Below are 22,565 nucleotides of genomic sequence, written 5' to 3'. Positions count from 1 at the left end.
AAAGATGGCAATAGCTGCAGCAAACCAAAATCTGTTGCTGCAGGAGACTGTGACTCTCTAGGCCACAAAGATTTGTGTTGTCATCCTTGAAGAACTTGTATCACTCAACAATGGTCACCAAGCCTTTCTTGTAATTGTTTATTGTAGCCTGACTTTTCATGTGATCCCCCCCAAATATCGTATCATAGGCTGTGTCATTCAGGATCATTCCTGGTTAAGGGCTCTTGTCTGAATTTTCCTGCTCCTTGGATGCTGCCTGACCTGCTGTGCTTTTCCAGCACCACTCTAATCCTGTGTCATTCAGGATCTGAGTAGATTACATGCAATGTTTTTGAATCACAATCTATTAATTTATTTACAATTGATATTGATCCATGAGAGAGGATTAATTCATGACCTCATGGGGAAGGTGCCTGTAGGTAGCAGAGACTGTAATATATTTGGATTTTACCTAACTTTTGAGGGAGAGAAGAGTGGATCTAAAAACATTTATTAGTGGATGACAGCAGAGCAAGTGAAAGTGAACTGGCAATTTGTGATGAGGGATATGTCAATAAAGACATGGTGGATATTTCAGAATGCATAGGTTAGGTATGTTCCAAGAAAGAAAATTGCAAAAGGCGAGTCCACAATAACTAAGAAAAGTTGACCATTGTATTAAACTTAATTAAAAAGTATATAATTGCCCAAAGATAAATGGCAGTTTAGAAGATTTCACAGACTATAAAAACACCAAGAATGACGATAAAGATTAAGAAGAGAAAACATTTGTGTATGACAGAAAGCTGGCTAAAAATATAAAGGCAGTTAATAATAGTTGCTATAGTTTAAAAAAAAAGAAAAGAGCTAACAAAATTTGCATTGTTCCTATAGAAAATGCATCCGGGGATTTATAATAGAAAGTAAGGAGGGGGCAGATGAATTTAATTGGAATTTTTTTGGACTTCACTACAGGATATATACAAGTAACATCCCAGAAATAGCTGTCAATCAGGAATAGAAAGGGAAGGAGGAACTCATGAAATTTATAATCACCAGGGAATAGCAAATTGTTGGAGTAGTGGGTTGACAATTCCTCAGGTTCTCATGAACTTTATTCGATGTTCTTCAAGAAGTGGCTAGTTGTTGCAGGCAAACAGAGAAAGAAAAGTTAGATGTTATCATTCAAGACATAACAGGGCACTTAAATACACTCAAAATAATCTGGCAGAGTCAACATGGCTTTGTGAAAGGGCCATTATGTTTAAATAATTTATTGGCATTCTTTGAATAAGTAGCATATACTGTGAATAAAGGGGAATGAATGGATACACTGTAGGTGGATTTCCAGATGGCATTTGATAAGGTCCTCCATCAAAGATTTTTGCAAAATAAAATTCATGGTGTATGGAGTAACCTGTTGGCTTGAGGTTGACTAGCTAACAGGAAGCAGAGAATAGACATAATGAATCATTTCCAGAGAGCAAGATGTAATGAATGGTTCATCTCAGTTATCAGTGTTGGGGCCTCAACTGACTATAATTTATATAAATAACTTGAATGAAAGTAAGGTGGCTAAATTTGCCGATGACGCAAAGATAGGTACAAAGCTAAGTATTGAAGAGGAGACAAGAAGACTTCCAAATGACAGGATATGTGAGTGGGCAGAAATAGAGTATAATGTGGGAATAGGTGAAATGGTCTATTTCAACAGAAAGGCTGAAGTTGAAACTTATTATTTCAATAATGTGAGATTGCCAAGCTTTTAGGTACAAATGGATCTGAGTGCATGCATCCAGGTTTATGAATTGTAAAGGGTTGGTATGTAAGTACCACAAATTATTAGGAAAGTAGATTGAATGTTATTGTTCATTACCAGAGAAATTGAATACACATAAAGGGGCATTATGATTCAGCTACACAAGGTATTGATAAGAACACATCAGGGGTAATGTGTACAGTATTTGTCTCCTTATTTAAGGAAGGATGTAAATACGTTGGAAACATTTCAGGGAAGGTTTACTAAATTAAGACCTGAAATGGGCAGATTGTCCAATTGTCCAATCCTAGTTGGATACACGAGGTTTGAATCCATTGGATTGGGAAAGACATTTGACAGAATGAATAAGTAAAGGATGTTTCTTCTGATGGGAGAATCTAGAAGTAGGAGTCACTGTTTAAATATAAATGAAAGTTGGTCATTTAAGACACAGTTAAGGAATTTGTTTTTTAAATGATTGAGAATCTTTGGAATATATCCTCAAAAAGCAGCAGAGGCAGTATCTTTGTGTATTTTTAATGTAGAGGTAGACAGATGCCTGATAACATTGTTACCCTTTGCTTATGTGTGTAGGCAGGAATATGGATTTGATGTTAAAATCAGGCCAGTCATGATCTTATTGGATGATGGAGGAGGCGCGAAGGGCTGAGAAGCTTATTCCTCCTCATATATTCATATGCACCATCTGGATATCGATCTTAGCAAACATCACATGGTTCAAGGAATTCATTGGTTTGAATATGCTGTGACCTTGACTTAAAGGTGTTATGCTAGCAGATTTGAGTTCCAACTAAAATATTCCTACTCTTTAAATATTTTAGGTGTTGTAGCTCAGACCTGGATTCTCAATCACTACCGTGTGGTGCAGCTGGAGATGATAGATCAGATGGTAATGTCATATGGAGGCCTGCGTGGGTCGATGGCCTTTGCTCTGGTGGTGTTGTTGGATCTGAAGCATGTCCATGAGAAGCGACTATTTGTCAGTACAACCATCATTGTGGTGTACTTCACAATCATCTTTCAGGTAACCATCAATATTGTACCGTCCAAAGCTTATACAGTACTTCAGTCAAACAGTTACTTTATCTTTCAATGATGTTGTTAAACTGAGGTCTTGTGTGGACTTGAAAGATCCCCTGACACCATTTTGAAGAAGAGCTGTGAGGCCTGTTGCCTGACCAATATTAATCAGTGGTTCTAGCCATTAACAGTTTGCTGTTCCTGGGCTTTAGATGTGACCAATTGGCTGCTGTGTTTTCTATACAACAACAGTAACCACACTCCAAAACGTAATTTTCTGACTGTGGAAAAGCCATTATATAATTTTTTTTTTAATTACAGAAACCCAAGGGATATTATGCAATAGCACAGACAATGTTGTAAACAGACTCTGTTCTATTCCCTTTGACATTATACAGAGCAACATGGTGGCTCAATGGTTAGCACTACAGCCTCGCAGTGCCAGGGACCTGGGGTCGATTCCAGCCTTGGGTGACTGTCTGTGTGGAGTTTGCACATTCTCCTTGTGTCTGTGTGGGTTTCCCACGGATGCTCTGGTTTCCTCCCACAATCCAAAGATGTGCAGGTCAGGTGGATTGGCCATGCTAAGTTGCCCATAATGTTAGGTGCATTAGTCAGAGGGAAATGGGTCTGGGTGGGTTACTCTTTGGCGTTGATGTGGACTTGTTGGGTTGAATGGCCTGTTTCCACACTGTAGAGAATTTAATCTAAAAAAGAACTAAACCTCTCATTAGGATAAAAATGGACCACAAGATGGGACATTGTTATGTCTTAAAGTAGACTCCAGTTGCAAGAATTCTAATTGGCCTGTAATAAAGCTTGGTCTGCTTAATGAATGTGTATCACAGTTGGTGATGCTCTCTAAACTAGGTCTGGTGAGATTTAAAGGAAAAGTGTATTTTAGCCAACATTTATAGGTATGAATGTATACATACGAATTAGAAACAGAAGTAGGCCATTCAGCCCCTCAAGACATTTAATAAGATTGTGGTGGATCTGTTTGTGTTTCGAATTGCACATTCTCATCTACCCCCAATAACCTTGTTATAAGGCAAGGGAAGCAATCTAACTTTGCTTAAAAACATTCAATGATCCCATTTCCTGCCTTCTGAGACAACAAGTTTCAAAGTCACACTATCCTCAGAGGAAAAGAAAATTTTCTCCTCTCTGCCTTAGTCTTTAAACTGTGCCAACTCCCCAGTTCTGGATTCAGGCTCAAGGGAAAACATCATTTCCACATCCACCTTGTTAGGCCCATCAGGATCTCATACACTTCAACACCATTCAATATGTTTAACAACAGATTCCCAATAACAACTGATACCGTTCAGGTGTGTGGCTTATGTCTCCTTGTTCCTTAATTTGAGTATGTGAAATAGGGAAGGTGCCTGTCCCACTATCCTCACACCCAACTCCAAGCTCATCCCCGAAATATACAGAGAGTTGCAGAGGACTGAACTCAGCAACCCACCAGCAATATGCAAATAATTAAGTAAGACTCAATTAAATTTGTTAAAAACTGAATTGGCCCCAGAATCTCATGCCCATGCCACAATACAATTCATCTGGACAGTTGGAGAGGACTGTGTGAGCTTTTTCTTTAATTGAAGTTTTTAAAACAGAAGGAAGGAAAGGTGGTTTGATTACTAACTTCTCGAGTGTGCCTTTTTCAACTGGGGCACTCTCAAGAAGATAAAGCATCCCACTTCCTCTCTATCCATACTGAAAAGCTTAGTCCCCTTGTGTGCCTCACCACCCACTTCACATTCAATAACAAAACCTCCAAACAAGTCAACAGAACACGTATGGAATTGCAAATATAAGAGCTCATAATGCAGAGACTTGAACAAGCTGCCCTCCCATCTATAGCCAACCTAAACTTTGGGTCCACCACGTAGATGACACTTTTTTCATCACAAAACGGAAAACTTAGAGGAAACATACAACACCATCAACAAAATCCTGACAGGAATAAAATTCACAAAAGAGGAGGACAACGACAACAGATTCCCATTTCTAGACGTGACAGTTAATGGAGAGCTTCAAACCAGCGTCTACAGAAAAACAACAAGCACAGACCAAATACTTAACTTCAGAAACAATCATTCCAACGCCAACAAAGGGAGCTGCATCAAGACATTATTTCAATGAGCTACAGCTACCCAAGAACTACAAAAAGCAGAAGAAAAATATCTAAACAACATTTTCAAAAAAACGGGTACCCGATAAACACAATCCTTCAATTCCTCAGAAATAAACCCAAACAAGCAGACACAACGCAACCAAATACTATAACCACATTACCTTACAGCAAAGATGTTTCAGAAATGACATCCAGACTACTCAGACCCCTTGGCATTCTGGTAGCCCACAAACCTACGAACACACTTAAACAATGACTAATGAACATAAAGGATCCAATGGATACCACCAGCAAAACTAACGTCTTTTACAAGATACCATGCAAGAACTGTAAAAAACACTAAATCGGACAAGCTAGTAGGAAACTTGTCACCAGGATACATGAACACCAAACATGGCCACCAGAAGACGTGACCCACTAGCACTAGTTTCTATACATACAGACAAAGAAGGAAACCACTTTGACCGGGACAACACACATATCATAGGACAGACGAAACAAAGACATGCACGAGAATTCTTAGAGGCATGGCATTCTAACCAGAACTCCATCAATAAACACATTGATTTAGACCCTATCTACCTTCCCTTGATAAAAATTAACTGGAAATGACATCACCCACCTTAAAAAACCAAGACCTATAAATAGAGAGACGGGGCATACCACCAGCGCTTCACCAGAGACTCTCTCTGATGATGTTACCTAATAGGGAGCTAACTGTTAAATATTTCTGAAGTGCACTCACTGTTGTGACACAGAAAATGTATGAATGAATTGACAACATCTATTTTAAACTTGCATGCACTGATCTGAAGAACTTACTGCACTGAATTCATATCAGAAGTGCTGGATTCTGTTGAGTGATAATGCTGACTGCATTGTGATGTCTTTCAGGGTCTGACAATCAAACCTTTGGTTAAATGGTTGAAAGTAAAGAGGAGTCAGCAGAAGGAGCCTTCACTCAATGAGAAACTTCATGAAAGAGTAAGTTTCAGTCACTCAGCATTCAATGAATGTGTTGGAGGAGATTTCTTTCCTAAAGGAGCACTCTGATGTTGCAAATTGAGTGCACTTGTTTGAGTTCTGAGTTTGCACACTGTTGTGATGATGTCTGTGTTGCTATGAATGGGTACGTGCAGTTCTTGGTTAAGAAAGTGAGGCAGGTAAGATGACCCAAGAGTAAGGAGTCTCAGACTTTGCAATTGATCAACAAGATTTGAAGTTCTTTCAGCTTGTTCGGATGAAAGTGAGGGCTTTGGTGTGGGTAAGCTAACTAACCCATGGCACCACAGTACAGGAAGCCATTCAAATGGTCAGGGAAGGAAGTGTAAGTGGATGTTTGAGGAGCTAGATTCTAAATTAGGAAGCAGAAACTCGAATGTTATAGCATTATCATCTGAGACACATGCAAAGGTATAGGGAAGATCAGATTATTGAGAAATGCGTGGCTCAAACACTGGTATGGAAGAAGTGGGGTCTGGTTCGTTGGTCAATAGCACTGGTACTGAAAGAGTGAGATTTGTAGCCATGGGATGGTCTCAAACTAAACTGTGCTGGGGTTGGTATTCCTACCAACTGCTAAACCACTGAAGTAGAGTGGGTTTTAAACTAATGAGTGTTGGCAAGGGAAAATTTGTGAATTTTTGATAACTTGAAAAGTACAGCCCAGGTTAAAGAGATGGGAATTAATATAGGAAATGATAACTAAACGTGGCAAGAGTGAGGCGAAAGTAAGGACTGCAGATGCTGGAGATCAGAGTCTAGATTAGAGTGGTGCTGGAATAGCAGCATCTGAGGAGCAGGAAAATCGATGTTTCGGGCAAAAGCCCTACATCAGGAATGAGGCAGAGAGCCTCCGGGGTGGAGAGATAAATGGGAGAGGTGTGGGGCTAGGGAGAAGGTAGCCAACAGTACAATAGGTGGATGGAGGTGAGATGAAGGTGATAGGTCGGAGAGGAGGGAGGAATGGATCGGTGGGAAGGAAGATCAGCAGGTAGGACAGGTCATGAGGATGGTGCAGAGCTGGCAGGTTGAAACTGGAGTAATGTGGGGGGGAGGGGAAATGAGTTGAGAATGTGAATCTAGGAGTCAACAATAGTGTACCCAGCACTGATCCCTGATGAACACTGCTGGTCACAGTCTTCCAGTTCATTAACAACTCTCATCACCACCCTCTGCCATCTATGTCAAGCCAATTTTATATCCAATTGGCAAGCTCTCTCTGGATCCCATGCAATCTAACTTTTCTAACCAGTCTACCATACAGAACTTTGTCGTAGGCCTTGCTAAAGTCCATATAGGCAATGTGTACTGCTCTGCCCTCACCTTGGTTACATCCTCAAAACTTTTAATCAGATGAGTGAGACACGATTTCCTACACCCAAAGCTATGCTGACTATCCCTAAACAGTCCCTGCCTCACCACGTGCATGTAAACCACATGCACCACATTCCTGATGAAGGGCTTTTGTCTGAAACGTTGATTTTCCTGCTCCTCGGATGCTGCCTCACCTGCTGTGCTTTTCCAGCATCACTCTGATCTAAACTCTGGTTTCCAGCATCTGGAGTCCTCACTTTTGCCCACACGCATGTAAATCCCTGTCTCTCAGAATCCCATCTAACAACTTACTCATCACTGACATCATACTCACATTCTGGGACATGGTGGACTTCAACCTAGAGGGAACATAAGACAAGAGAGGCTAGTGAGACAGTTGATACATTGCCTTTACTTTTCTAAAACATTCTTGATTTGTGGACAACCCCATTATTTTGGAAGATAGTGAGTGTAACTCTTTCATTCAAAAAGAGAAGGAAACAGAAAGCAGGAAACTGCAGGCCAGTTGATTTAACAACATGAGGAAAATGTTGGAAACTATTAAAATTCAAGGTAATCAGGAAGAGTCCGCATGGTTTTGCAAAAGGAAAATCATGTTTGACCAAGCAATTGGAGGGTTTTCTTCCCCCCAGGAGCTAATGCATGCTGTGACATTGTGCATCTACCTACAGCACGTGGACTGCAGCAGTTTAAGTAGGAGCTCACCTTCACTTCTCAAGGGCACTAGGGATGGACAATAAATACCAGTGGAGCCAGTGATGCCCAGGTCCAACGAGTGAATTTTTAAAAAATCCTGAAATGGGCAGGACGTCTTACGAGGAAGGATTGGACAGGCTGGGATTGTATTTGTGGCATTTAGAACAAAAAGAACAATTAAATCCTGAAGGGTCTTGATAGGATTGGTATGGAGAGGCAGCTTGTAGGGTCCTTCCAGCAGGAGGCAGAAAAGTCATCTGGTCATCCTGCCACTGGATACACCATAGAAACACAGAGGCTACCGACTCAGTCATACCCTTCCCTGCCAGAGTGATGAGCGTTGAGTCTTTTGCTTTCAAATATTTGTCAGACTTCTGAGGGAATGTGTTTGTCAGTAGAGCTACTAGTCTGCCAAATGCTGCTGGCCCTCTGATTTTGTGCCTCGTATCTCCTAAAGCTCTCTGAGTGTGGTTAACTGGAGGTGACTGCTCATTTGTCCAAAAGATTCCAATCATCAGCAGACCTCTGTTACTGTTAGCACTGGGACATGGAAATGTTCCTGATGTCTGAAACTTCTGTGATTCTACCTCCCATAGTCTTGAACGAAAAAATAGTGTTTGCTTCACAGTTCTTTCCAAATGTGAGATTTTTTAGATGAGATTCGATTACTTTCAGTGTGGAAACAGGCCCTTCGGCCCAACACGTCCACACCGACCAGCCGAAGCGTATACCACCCAGACCCATACTCCTACATTTACCCCTTCACCTAACACTACAGACAATTTAGCACGGTCAATTCACCTAACCTGCACATTTGTGGGAGGAAACCGGAGCACCCAGAGGAAACCCACGCAGACACGGGGAGAATGTGCAAACTCCACACAGAGAGTCGCCTGAGGCGAGAATTGAACCCGGGTCTCTGGCGCTGTGAGGCAACAGTGCTAACCACTGTGCCACCGTGCCGCCCACAAATCTTTCTGTTGGATGGAAACAAATATTTCATTAAGGTGATGTTTGAGTACTATTCTTGTACCATAGCTTTGCAAGTATAATCATTTTCATTTCCTGAAGTGAACAATTGTGTTTGTTTTTAAGGCATTTGATCACATTGTGTCTGCAATAGAAGATATTTCAGGCCAAATTGGACACAATTATCTTCGAGATAAGTATGTAACTTTCCTGATCGATTTCTCTAGGTTCTGTAAATTTTGAGCGCAATTTATAATGCCCACAATTTTGTAACTTATAAATACTACTAAAGTCTTAATTCCCATTTGTAAAAACACAATTTGCAATTCCCTACCCTCCAAATGATTTTATTTTAACTTTTGCCACTTTGCAGTCCTTTCCTCGCTTCTCAATTTGGTTGATCTACAAAAGCTGTGAGCCCCTTACTAATGCTTTGTTCTATTGCAGGTGGAGTCGGTTTGACAGAAAGTATCTGAGCAAAGTAATGATGAGGAAATCGGCACTGATTAGCCAGGATAATCTCCTTAGCATTTTCCGAGAGCTGAATCTGAAGGATGCCATCAGTTACTTGTCTGAGGTAATTGCTCATTGGGCCTGTGGTTATATAGGAGGCAGAAGAGACAGGCTTTGTGTCTCTTAGTTTTTACATCTGACAGTACGTTAGGTGAAAATGAGTCGGACAAGAGCTGTACTTACATGTAACTCACTGAAGTAATGTGCTAGCAATCAATCAAATGCCTTTCTTAGTGTTGTTATAAAAGTTAAAGAATTTAAAATAACTGCACAAAATTCACCAACGTACCTGATTTTCTGACCCAGGCTGATAGAAAGCATGAACCAGGATTCTGTACTTAATAAGAATGACTATTTAATTCAAATAGTTCAGCTCCAGCTCCAGGTAAACCTTTATTCACATTTATAAACTATTGGCATATAATGCCGCAGATTAAAACTAATTGTCTTTTAAAACTCCCCCCTACATACACACAGACAAGCAAACACACAGGAAAAATAGGTTATGGGTAGAGGAAACCTAGGTGGCAGTTCAGTGATTTCTAATCATGTGTTGCCGAGATAATCCTTATATTTGTCAGAACGTTGCTTTTCGGTCTTTCTCCAGATACATCCAGTAATTTGAAGGAGATATAAAGTCTCAGATTCATTTACATGAGGTCCCTGACCTACCAGTTAAAAGTCACAGCTGAAAAAAATTGTTGAAAGAAAGATGACCTGGTTACCTTCAGGTTTTAAATGGCTTTTCACAGCAGAGAACAGAGACCACTTCTGAGCCGGTGGAGATCTGTGTGGTTCCCGATCCCAAGCTGTTCAGTTACCTGAGAACAAATCATATGGTTGTTTGAGGCAAAAGGTTTTTGCCGCTGAGAACTGGTCACTAGTCCATAGACTAAGTTTTTGATGCTAACCAATTCCAACTGCACACAGAAGTCCTCAGTTCCAATTAATTTGCAACTACTTCAATTAATGCTTGTTCAAACAGCTGAAACGTTATTGCTGGAACAGCACAGCAGGTCAGGCAGCATCCAGGGAACAGGAGATTCGATGTTTCGGGCACAGGCCCTTCTTCAGGAATGAGCAGAGAGTGTTCAGCAGGAGAAGATAAAAGGTAGGGAGGAGGGGCGTTGGAAATGTGATAGGTTTTAAAGTTTCAATAAAGTTTCAGCAATAAAGTTTCAACTTTGATCTCCAGCATCTGCAGACCTCACTTTCTCCTTGTTCAAACAGCTGTTTACACAATTCCCATGATTGTCAGGTTACTTAGAGGCGTAGAGATGTACAGCACGGAAACAGAGCCTTTGGTCCAATTCGTCCATGCTGACCAGATATCCTAAACTGATTTATCCCCATTTGCAAGTATTTAGCCCAAATCCCTCTAAACCCTTCCCCTTCATGTACCCATCTAGACACCTTTTAAATACCACCATTTCCTCTATCAGTTCATTCCATAAACACACCGCCCTTTGCATGAAAACATTGTCCCTTAGGTCCCTTTTAAACTTTCCACCCTCAACTTAAACCTATGCCCTCGAGTTTTGGAATCCCATACCCTGGGAAAATATCTTGCCTATTCATTCTATCTATGCCCCTCATGGTTTTATAAGCCTCTAAAAGTCATGCCTCAGACTGTGATGCTCCAGGGAATAAAGCCCCAGCTTATTCAGCCTCTCCCCATAGCTCAACCCCTCCAAACCCGGTTAACATCCCTCTAAATCCTCTCAAGTTTAAAACATCTTTCCTGTAGCAGGGAGACCAGAATTGAAAGTAGTATTCAAAAATGGCCTAACCAATGTCCTGTACAGCCACAACATGACCTCCCAACTTGAATACTTAATGCACTGACCAATAAAGACAAGCAAACAAAACACCTTCTTCACTATCCTGTATACCTAAGACTCCACCTCCAAGAATGTATAAATCTGCACCTCAAGGTCTCTTTGCTTTGCAACAATCTCCATGCCCTACCATTAAGTGTTTAAGTCCTGCCCTGATTTGCCTTACCAAAATGCAAAACCCTCCATTTATCTCAATTAAACTCCATCTGCCACTCCTCGGCTCATCAGCCCATCTGATCAAGGTCTCATTGTACGCTGAGATAATTTCTGACTTTTTAAAACCTGCAGCAATTCTTTAAAATGCTGGCTTTAAAACAGCTGAAAAATGTGTTGCTGGAAAAGCGCAGAGGTCAGGCAGCATCCAAGGAGCAGGAGAGTCGATGTTTCGGGCATAAGCCCTTCTTCAGGAATGAGGAGGGTGTGCCAAGCAGGCTAAGATAAAAGGTAGGGAGGAGGGACTTGAGGGAGGGGTGTTGGGAATGCGATAGGTGGAAGGAGGTTAAGGTGAGGGCGATAGGCCGGAGAGGGGGTGGAGGCGGAGAGGTCGTGAAGAAGATTGCAGGTCAAGAAGACGGTGCTGAGTCCGAGGGTTGGGACTGATATAAGGTGGGGGGAGGGGAAATGAGGAAGCTGGAGAAATCTACATTCATCCCTTGTGGTTGGAGGGTTCCTAGGCGGAAGATGAGGCGCACTTCCTCCAGGTGTCATGTTGCCACGGTCTGGCGATGGAGGAGGCCAATGACCTGCATGTCCTTGGTGGAGTGGGAGGGGGAGTTAAAGTGTTCAGCCACAGGGCGGTTGGGTTGGTTGGTGCGGGTGTCCCAGAGGTGTTCTCTAAAACGTTCCGCAAGTAGGCGTCCTGTCTCCCTAATGTAGAGGAGGCCACATCGGGTGCAGCAGATGCAGTAAATGATGTGTGTGGAGGTGCAGGTGAATTTGTGATGGATATGGAAGGATCCCTTGGGGCCTTGGAGGGAAGTGAGCGGGGAGGTGTGGGCGCAAGTTTTGCATTTCTTGCGGTTGCAGGGGAAGGTGCCGGGAGTGGAGGTTGGGTTGGTGGGGGGTGTGGACCTGACGAGGGAGTCACGGAGGGAGTGGTCTTTCTGGAACGCTGATAGGGGAGGGGAGGGAAATATATCCTTGGTGGTGGGGCCTGTTTGGAGGTGGTGGAAATGATGAAGGATGATATGATGTATCTGGAGGTTGGTGGGGTGGTAGGTGAGGACCAGTGGGGTTCTGTCCTGGTGGCGATTGGAGGTGCAGGGTTCAAGGGAGGAGGAGCGGGAAATGGAGGAGATGCGGTGGAGAGCATCGTCAACCACGTCTGAGGGGAAATTGCGGTCTTTGAAGAAGGAGGCCATCTGGGTTGTTCGGTATTGGAAATGGTCCTCCTGGGAGCAGATGCGGCGGAGGCGAAGGAATTGGGAATATGGGATGGCATTTTTACAGGGGGCAGAGTGGGAGGAGGTGTAATCTAGGTAGCAGTGGGAGTCGGTCGGTTTATAGTAAATGTCCGTGTTGATTTGGTCGCCCGAGATAGAAATGGAGAGGTCTAAGAAAAAACATAGTCATTACATGTGATCTCAGTTAAAATATTGTTATTGTGTACATCACAATATAGGCAACATGTTAAAGCTTTGAAAATGGGTTTGTAATACTCAGCATGAGGTGTTTCAGTTATGTGGGGAGACTCGAGATATTGGGATAGTTCCCCTTAGACCGGAATGGTTTACTAAAGGCATTCATAAAATTATGAAGAGTTTTGCTGAAATAAACACAAGTGAAGACTCTTGGCTTGGAAGAATGGTCAATAATGTAATGACATAGATTCAAAATAATTGGCAAGAGAATTGGGGGGGAGGGAGATTAAAATGTAAATTGTAATGTTATGTTGTGCTGCATAGAATAGAAACATAGAATAGTAAAAGGTGTAAGTAAATTTGAGAAAGCGTTTCAAAAGAAAACTGGATACCTACTCAAAAAACAGACCGATGGGGCTAACTGAGGAATGAGGAGATCGATGGAATAGCTAAAATATGCTATGATTTTATTACTTAAGACCATGAAGCTGTCTTACTTAGCCACTGCCTACTGTGTGCAGAAGAACCTTGTATTTAAGATATTGAAGAATGAGTGTCTCTTACCCTGCAATTTGTCTTGTGTTTGTGTCCTTCCTGTCCATCGGAATCACCACTCTTGTCCATTTTATTATTACACCGATCCTTGCGTATGATTAATACATTTCTGTTAAAAGAAAAAGAATGTAACAATCACATTTCCTATGAAATTGTATTTTGATTTTGGTCTTGATTGAGATTTTGTACTTAGTGTGTGACAATGATGACTTTTTGCCCTTTTTTGGTGCCTTTTGGAATTTTCCACACTGCCATCATTTTGGCGTGCCCTCTTTCAGAGGGACTTTACTCCTTGTCCCCTCTTCTATGGTCTCAGTTATCTCAATTAGTCCATATTCTGCACCAAAATAGCATTGTTCAAGTAATCCTTAACCCTACTTCCCTTGAATAACAACAATAAAATGCAATATTGGATGGTACCAGTTGAGTTAAATACACCTTTAATCAACCCTGTGTAATTATCTCGATTCTCCTACTAGATAGATTCATCCTCCTGAGTACGTACTATGCGATCAATAAAATTATAAATCATACTGACTTAAATTAATGGATAAATAGTGCATGACTAGAAAATGTACTGCTGTCAAATAAAACATGTTAGTGATTGCACTCTAGCATGTGGAAGCAGTTAAGTATAATATTTGTGGCAAGTTAGCTGCTGGTTGAGTGTGGGATTGTTAGAATAACTTGGCATGTATTAGGATAATTGATTGTACTATTAATCAGTCCTGGTCAGAACGAGAATTAAAACTATAATCATCTGGAATGGCACTTTGAACTCAAGACATTTTATTCAGGTGAGGCGCTACCACTGAGCTGAAGCTGTTGTAGAACATGCAGATATTTCAACTAATATGTAACAAAAGTAGCAGGTCCTTTGAATAACATATTCTTTGCCATCTGCTTTAATTTATTGGATATGTGGTGAATTATCATTACATAATTCACATCTCTTGTTATCTACGGTTGAAGTTAATTGAACAGTTCTTTTGCAGTTAGCCTGATTCTTTTCAATTTTCTAGGGAGAACGGCAAGGATCTTTAATGTTTATGCATTCCAGCAATGACGTTAACATCGATTTCACTGGCCCTCGTTATTCTGTTATCGACTCGTCCATCTCTGCAGTGCTGTAAGTGAGACAATCTCATTGTGTTCAAATATCTGTCACACTCGATGAGAGTTATTCTTTACAAAGCACAGTGAGAACAGCCAGGTCCTTGTTGTAGTACCTCATCCCTCCCCTGCAGTATAGTATAGGGAATGACTGCCTGGATTATACATTTAAGCCACTAGAATGGGACTTGAACCCACAATCATTTAACTCCAGGGCTGATGTTGCTACCAACCCTGCCAAGGCTAATCTTACAGTCATAGCATCCTTACAGTATAGAAGCAGTCCATTTAGCCCATCGCTTCCATACCGACTGTCCAAACAGTATCTATTCCCCTACCCTATTCATGTACTCTATCCACTTCCCATCGCTATTCCACCTTTTCTACATATCCCTGGATGCTATGGGGCAATTTTGCCAGGGCCAAACCACCTGGCATCTTTGGACTGTGGGAGGAAATTGGATCACCTAGAGGAAGCCCACACAGACCCCCATGGGGAGAATGTACAAACACTGCACAGACAGTAGCCTGAGGCTGGTATCATACGTTGTAAAATGCATTGCGATAAAATTTGTTCCTTTTCCCCCAGGGGGGAGAGTGCCAGTGATGTATGTCTGGACATGAACGCACTTGAAAATAGAGTAAAGAGCCTGAAGGATCAAGAGGAAATAGTCACCCATCACACATTGCAACAACTTCTGTACAAACCTAGGAAGCGGGTAAGGTAGCTTACAGAGCGTGTTCACGGGTTTTGGCAGATATCGCTGTCTGTGCTATTTCTTTCTGATTTTGTTTTAAAACATTTGCACTGATCTGACCAAGGCCTAAGCAAACAATATAACCACAGCGCCACATTTGGTGTCCATATTTCTTGCAAGTTGTTGCTATATAAAAGCTTTGCAAACTACTTCCTCATATCCCTGTACAAATTTTAATCGGTCTGTTTCCATGTTATGCCAGGGTTCTTGAAAAAACAAATAAAGAAAATAGGAACAAGAATAGGCCAATCAGCCCTTTGAGCCAGATCCACCACTCAACATGAACATTGTAATCATCCAACTCAGTAACCTATTTCTCTTCATCTCCTTTAATTCTCTTTAGTCCCAAGAACTATATCTAACACCTTGAGAACATTCAATATTTTGGCCTCAACCCCTTTCCATTGAAGAGAATTCCACTGCGTTACCACTGTCTGGGAGAAAACATTTCCCTTCATCTCATTCCAAAATGGTCTGCCTCATATCCTTAGACTGTGATCCCGAGTCTGAACTCACTGGAAATTGGAAACATTGTTTCTGTATTTACACTACCTAGTACTTTTAGAGCTTTATAAGTTCCTTTGGGATCCCCCTCCTAGCTTTTCTAAACTCCAGTGAACTTGGACCAATCAATCTTTCTTCATTTGTCAGTCCTGCCATACTAGGAATCAATCTGGCAAACATTTCTTTTGCACCTCTTCCATAGCTAGAACATCTTTCCTCAGATAAGAAGATCAAACTGTACACACTAATCTTGGTGTGTTCTCATCGAGGCCCTGCATAATTGTAGCAAGACATTCCTCCTCCATTACTTGAACCCTCTGCACTCCTGCAAACTAACAGGGAGGACATGGACTCATGAGATCTGAGAGACAAAGCTGGGACAAGTAAACAAGAATTTGAATGCTTTGTAAGTGAATTTTGTAATTTTGAGTGTTAGTTTTGAGTACCTTGCAATTATTTAATTAGCATTTGCCCATATATGCCAGCTCGCTGAAGAGGACTATGCTGGTTCACTTGAATGGAATAAAAAAAGCCAATGGACTCCATCCCAACTCTCTGACCTAACACAGGAAAGAACATGATGGTTTAGGAAAGATTATGGTCCTGTGATTAGTGGTGAGTTTGAGGAAAGGTTAGCTGTAGGTAAGGTTCAAATAGACAGTCTTTCTTTTGTGGTCTGATATCATCATTTGATATTTTTGCTAAGTCTTGTTGGACCCTGAGTGTAAATCACACTCTTTCTCTTCCTTGGACACCATCATCCACACATGCAGTTGCTGATTTGCTTGTTGCAGGTAAGTTGGCCTGAGCACTATTCAGAGCAGTTTGTCAATGAGCAAGTGTCTAGAATCGACTGAATGTGAAGGGACTGGGACAAATCCCAGCCAAGATTTGTTGTCCACCAAAATTAGCACCAAAACTCTTTTCTGGTTCAATCCAGACCAAGGATGGGGCCTAGCTTAAAACCAAGAATTGAAGATGCTGGAAATCTGAAGCAAAGACCGAAACTACTGGAGAAACTCAGCAGGTCCTGCAGCATCTGTGGAGAGAAAAAATTAACAGTTTGAGTCCAGTCACCCGTCAGAAGACTCTTCTGATGTAGGGATATATTTTCAAGTCAGGATGAAACAAGGTTTGGTGGAGAGCTTGGGAGATGTTCCCATGCTTTTGCTGTCAATAGTGGTAGAGGTCATGGGTTTGGAATGTGTTGTTGAAAGAGGCTGGGTGAGTTGCTGAAGTACATTTTGTTGTTGGTACACTTGGATGCCACTGTGCTCCAGCATTGGAGGAGAGAAATTTCAAATGGTGGATGAGGTACCAGTCAAGTAGTTTAATTTGACCTGCATAATGTTGAGCTTCTTGAATGTTGTTGGAACTGAACATATCCAGTGGAGGACAATTCTATCACAGTTTTTATTTTTCCTTGGAGATCGTGGACAAGGTTTTGGCAGATTGGAAATTGGTTAGTTTCTGTAGAATTCCCACCCTCTGGCATGCTCTTTTAGCCATTCCATTTATTTGGCTAGTTCAGTAAATTGCTGGTCATTGCTAAGATGCAGGATGTTGTTGGTGGGGCATTCAGTGATGACAGTGTTATTGAACACCAAGGGGAAATAATTAAGATCTTGCTTGTTGGAAATGCTGACACTTGTGAGACATAGGTGTTACTTTCCATTTAGCTATCCAAGGCTAAATGTTCTTCTTGCTGAATGCAGGTACATACTTCTTTAGTATCTAAAGTGTTGCTGAACACTATAAAATCAATCCTCTGACTTCATCTTGGAGGGAAGATCATTGATGAAGTAGCCAAAGGCAGTTAGTTTGAGTTGGACCCAGGCCTGAAATGATTGGTTTCCAACAATCAAAGCCATATTCCTTTTGTGCTCAACATGACTTCAGCCAGCAAAGAGTTCTCCCTGATTCTGTTTTGCTCAGACTGCTTGACACCACATTTGTTTTAAGGCTATCTTGATGTTGAGGTTAATCACTTTCATCAGATTTCTGCAAATCAGCTGTTTAGTCCATGTTTGGACAAAGGTTGTAGTGAGATCAGGAACTGAGTGGATCTGCAGAACTCAAATTATGTTGTGAAGCAGTTTGTTGTTAAGTACAGTTTTATAAAAGTGTCAATGAAACCTTCTATCCTTTGATTCCAGACACACAAGCAAATAGGACAGTGATTAAGTAGTTTGGATTTTTCCTAATTTTCTTTTGGACTGAATACCTGGAGAATTTTCAACACTGTCAAGTAGATGACAGTTTCTCATTGTACTGGGAACATCTTGGCTGAGGACATAGCTAGTTCTGGAGGACAAATCTTCAGTATGAGAGCCAGGATGTTGTCATGAAGCTTAGTTTTTGCTGTATACAGTGCTTTCATCCATTTCTTGATAGCACATGGAATAAATCCAATTAGCTGAAGACTGACATCTGTGATGCTAAGAACCTCCAGCGAAGTTAAAATGGATCAACCACTTGGTATTTCTGGCTGAAGATTGTTGCAAATGTTTCAGCTTTCAGACTCTTTTGCGTTCATGGGCTGGGCTCTCCCATCATTTATCCTAGTGCAGCCTCTTTGTCCAGTTCACTTTGATTGTCCATTCATGAGTGGATGTAGCACGACTGCAGAACATTGATCAAATCCATTAGTTGTGGGATCACTTGGCTCTGTCTACAGCATGCTGCTTCCATTTTTCTAAAATGCATGTAGCCTATGTTGTAGCTTCAACTGGTTGGAATCTCATTTTATGTATATCTGGCGCTGCTTGTGTTATGTAGTCCTACATTCACTGACTCAGGATTAATCTCTTGCCTTGTTGTTGATTTGGAGGTGCCGGTGTTAGACTGGGGTGGACAATGTTAAAAATCGCACAACACCAGATTATAGTCCAACAGGTTTATTTGGAAGCACTAGCTTTCAAAACGATGCCTCTTCATCAGGTGGATGAAGGAGCAGCGCTCCAAAAGCTAATGCTTCCAAATAAACCTGTTGGACTATAACCTGGTGTTGAGTGATTTTTAACCCTGTTGTTGATGGTAGTGAGAGATGTGCTAGACTTTTCTTTTTAATTTATTCACAGAATGAGGGCATTGCTGGATAAGCCAGCACTTATAGCCAAAAGAACAGTTAAGAGTCAACCACATTGCTGAAGTCACATGTAGACCAGAACACATACAGTTGGCAGTTTCTTGCCTGAAGGACATTAGAGAACCAGATGGGTTTTTCCGACAATCAACTCATGGTCACCATTAGGCTATTAATTCATTAATTTTATGATTGAAGTCAAATTTCACCATCTGCCATGGTGGGATTCAAAGTCAGGTCTCCAGTACATTCTTTGAGTCTCCGGATTAACAGTCCAATGATAAAGCCACTAGGCCATCAGCTCCCCCTGAGTTTACTAACTATGTTTGAATACATTTCTGCTACTACTGTCCGAAAGTGCCTCATGGATGACCAATTTTCATCTGCTGAGCCTGTTCTGAATTTCTCCCATTGATCATAGTGATACTACCACACAACACAGAGTGTGCCATCAGTATGAAGTTGCAATTTTGACATCTAAACAATCCTTCTCAATACACTCCCACCAATACCATGAGGGGAAGTTGCTTGTGCAAGAGGTGGATTGGTGAGAATGGAGTCAAGTAATTATTGATTTTCTTTCCACCTGCTCACCAAGTCCACTCAAGCAGATGTGCCCTTCAGGACTCAATGACAAGTTCAGACAACGGTTGTGCTCTTAGGGATAGACTTAGGCATATCCAAGATACTTGCCTTAATACTTCCTTCCTGATGGTTAATATAGAGGAGTACTGATTGATTAGCTGAGAAAGGAGGAGTTGCAGGGGTGGGGGATGGGGGTCAGTGTTGAATGGAGTGATCATAGTAATTAGTAACAGATCCCTTTGTTCATGTTTTACCTGATAGCATGAGACTCCAAAGGAGCTGGAGTCACTATTGAGGTCTTTAAACACAACACTGCCTGACTGTACACCACAATGATTCCACCACTGAGGCAGGGCATGTACAGGAATAGAGGAGTCTCAAGATTGAACAAGTACTTCCTGAATATGACAATGCCAGGCTCCATTTTTTTGACCAGTCTGTGAGACAACTCTCCCAACTCCCCACCATTACTGAGGATGACTTTGCAAGGTTGACACAGAAGGGTTGACTGGGTAGTTGGCAACTTTGTCATTTCCAGTGTCTGGGTCAATGCGGATTTCCTCCTTCATGCTAAGTTTCTGTATCAATTTGCAACAATACGTTGATTCACTAGCCCATTTCAGAAGCATTTTAAGAGTCAAGAGCCAATCACATTGCTGTGAGTCAAATGCAGGCTAGACTAGGTAAGGGTGAGGGATTTATTCCCCTAAGGAGAATCAGATGGGATTTTAATGATAATCTAGAAGTTACATAAACATTGTTAATGAGACTTGAATTTTATGCCAGATTTACGAATTCAAAGCCCCCCATCTACAGTGGTGCGATTTGAGCTCCTCTCTCCAGACCATTAGTCCAGGTCTCTGGATTACTATTCTAGTAACCAGCTCCCTCACTATAGTCACTAGCTCATTGCTTTCTTTTTAAAGTACAAGCTCAATTACAGCCGCCATAAGCTGGTGCATAATGAGAGCGCGAAACAAGATAAAGAGATTTTTCAGCAAACCATGAAAAAGAGACTGGAAAATTTGAAATCCAGCAAGCTCGGAGCCAACCACAACATTGCATTTAAAAACACCAATAAAGAGAAAGGAGCTAAAAAGGTAAGCTGAATTAATTGTGACATTCTTATTTTTAATGAGAAGAAAAGTTTGTTTTTACGCAGCTGCTTTGCTCTTTGTGAATTCCACTTTAAAGTTGGGCCATGTTCCTTTCAAATCTATGGAGGGAAGGAGGGACACTGACGTTTTTTGTAAAGTTGCAATGATCTGCAAAACACGGCCTGAATGGGGAATGAAAGACGATTGAAAAGTTACTTTCAAACGGTAATTGAATAAATGCTGAATTTGGATGAGCAAAGCCATTAATGTCAGCTCCTGCCATATTCAGAGCATTACACTCCCAAGTCACTGATTCCATTCCTCAGTCTTGCTGGTTTGAGCCAGATCTGACTGTGTTCCACTCTCAGTGTTATCTTTGATCCCGAGATGTGCTTCTGATATCATATTATAACTAAAACAGCCTACTTTCACCTCTGCAACATTTACTGGTTCAAACCCTGCCTCAGTACATCTGTGATTGAAATCCTTATTCATGTCCCTGTTATTTCAATTCCTGACACATTCCTGGCCAACCTCCTATTTTCCAACCCCATAAAATTAAACTCCTCCAAAACATTTCACCATATCTTTACAAGTTCTGTTCAGTTGTCACCCATCTGCTGACTGACCTCCATTGGCTTCAAGCTGAGCAATGCCTCATTTAAAACATTTTTGTCTTTATTTTCACATCCCTCAAATAGACTCAGCCCTCATTATCTCTGTGGACTGTCTCCATGCCCATAACACTGAGATCTCTGTGCTGCTTTAATTCTGACCTTTTGAGGACTTTTGATCTAAATCTCTGCACGGTAGGCAACTGACTTGGTCCTAAGTTCCGGAATTCCATAAACAGAGTCTCAGGACTGGTGTCAAGGGGTCGGGGTGGGGTCATGTGTGTGTGAGGGAGCTGGCGACCGGTGTGCTCTGGTTGGGAATGACATTGTGGTGCCTTTGAGCTTGGTTTGGGGGAGAGGCCAGGGATCGTTCCAGTGTCGGGCTGGAGAGTGGGGGTGGGGAGGAGGTGGTGTGGGTGAGGTCCGTGATTTCTGTTCCTAGCTCTGCTTTTGACCAAACATACTGCTTTTGGTCTCAAATCTCCTTTTGGTTTGATGTCAAGAGGTATCTTGGATCATTTTTACCGGACACCATCTCCTTTTGGTCTTCTTTTCCTCTTCCTGTAATAGTTGAATGGTTCCCAGTTCAGAATAGGTTCAGAAATGTTGATATCTGGTGGGAAATGGTTGTATCACTATAATAAAGACTGTCTTTTTTAAAGAAGGCACATTTTCTCAGTGTTACATTTATATTGAGCCATGGAGTCATAGGGTTGTACAGCATGGAAACAGACCCTTCAGTCCAACTTGTCCATGCTGACCAGCTATTCTAAATTAAGCTAGTTCCATTTACCAGCACTTGGCCCAGATCCCTCTAAACCCTTCCTATTCTTACATCCAGATGCCTTTTAAATGCCTTTTAAATGTTGCACCAGCCTCCACCACTTCCTCTGGCAGTTCATTCCATACATGCACCACCCTCTACATGAAAGAATTGCCTTTTAGGTCCCTTTTAAATCTTTCTCCACTCATCTTACGCCTATGCCCTCCAGTTCTGGACTCTCATACCCTTGTCTATTCACCCTATCCAAGCCCCTCATGATTTTATAAATTTCTATAAGGTCACTCCTCAGCCTCCGAATCATGAGGGAAAACAGCCTCTCCCTATAGCTCAAATCCTCCAACCCTGGCAACATCCTTGAAAATCTTTTCTGAAACTTTTCAAGTTTCACAACATCCTTCCTATAGCAGGGAGACCAGAATTGAATGCAGTATTCCAAAAGTGGCCTAACCAATGTCCTGTACAGCTCCCCATTACTGTACTCTATGCACAGTTTTATAAAAGCAGGGAATAAAGATCATCTTTTGCATTTAAGTTATAATTTTGGTTACGATTTATACTGCATTTGCCAAGATTGCTTTTGCAAATCAGCGACAACAAAATTGAATTACAAAGCTA

The 22,565-nt window shown here is 41.5% G+C and overlaps 1 protein-coding gene across 2 annotated transcripts in view; it reads left to right on the top strand.

Annotated features, from left to right (window-relative positions):
* LOC122564453 (sodium/hydrogen exchanger 3-like) overlaps window positions 1-22,565 on the top strand; it is a 126,527-nt gene that overhangs the window by 83,318 nt on the left and 20,644 nt on the right. For both annotated transcript variants that reach the window (XM_043719351.2, XM_087978549.1), the window contains exons 7-13: window positions 2,581-2,783; window positions 5,817-5,906; window positions 9,051-9,121; window positions 9,372-9,501; window positions 14,433-14,539; window positions 15,113-15,242; window positions 20,382-20,555. In XM_043719351.2, the coding sequence (XP_043575286.2) occupies window positions 2,581-2,783; window positions 5,817-5,906; window positions 9,051-9,121; window positions 9,372-9,501; window positions 14,433-14,539; window positions 15,113-15,242; window positions 20,382-20,555 (905 nt within the window). The remainder of the gene's footprint in view (window positions 1-2,580; window positions 2,784-5,816; window positions 5,907-9,050; window positions 9,122-9,371; window positions 9,502-14,432; window positions 14,540-15,112; window positions 15,243-20,381; window positions 20,556-22,565) is intronic.

This window comes from Chiloscyllium plagiosum, unplaced genomic scaffold (assembly GCF_037043375.1).
Source record: "Chiloscyllium plagiosum isolate Xiang-an unplaced genomic scaffold, Cpla_swu_hap1 HiC_scaffold_34, whole genome shotgun sequence".
Taxonomy (NCBI): domain Eukaryota; kingdom Metazoa; phylum Chordata; class Chondrichthyes; order Orectolobiformes; family Hemiscylliidae; genus Chiloscyllium; species Chiloscyllium plagiosum.
Note: the sequence above shows the minus strand (reverse complement) of the source record. Positions and strands in the feature narration are given on the sequence as shown.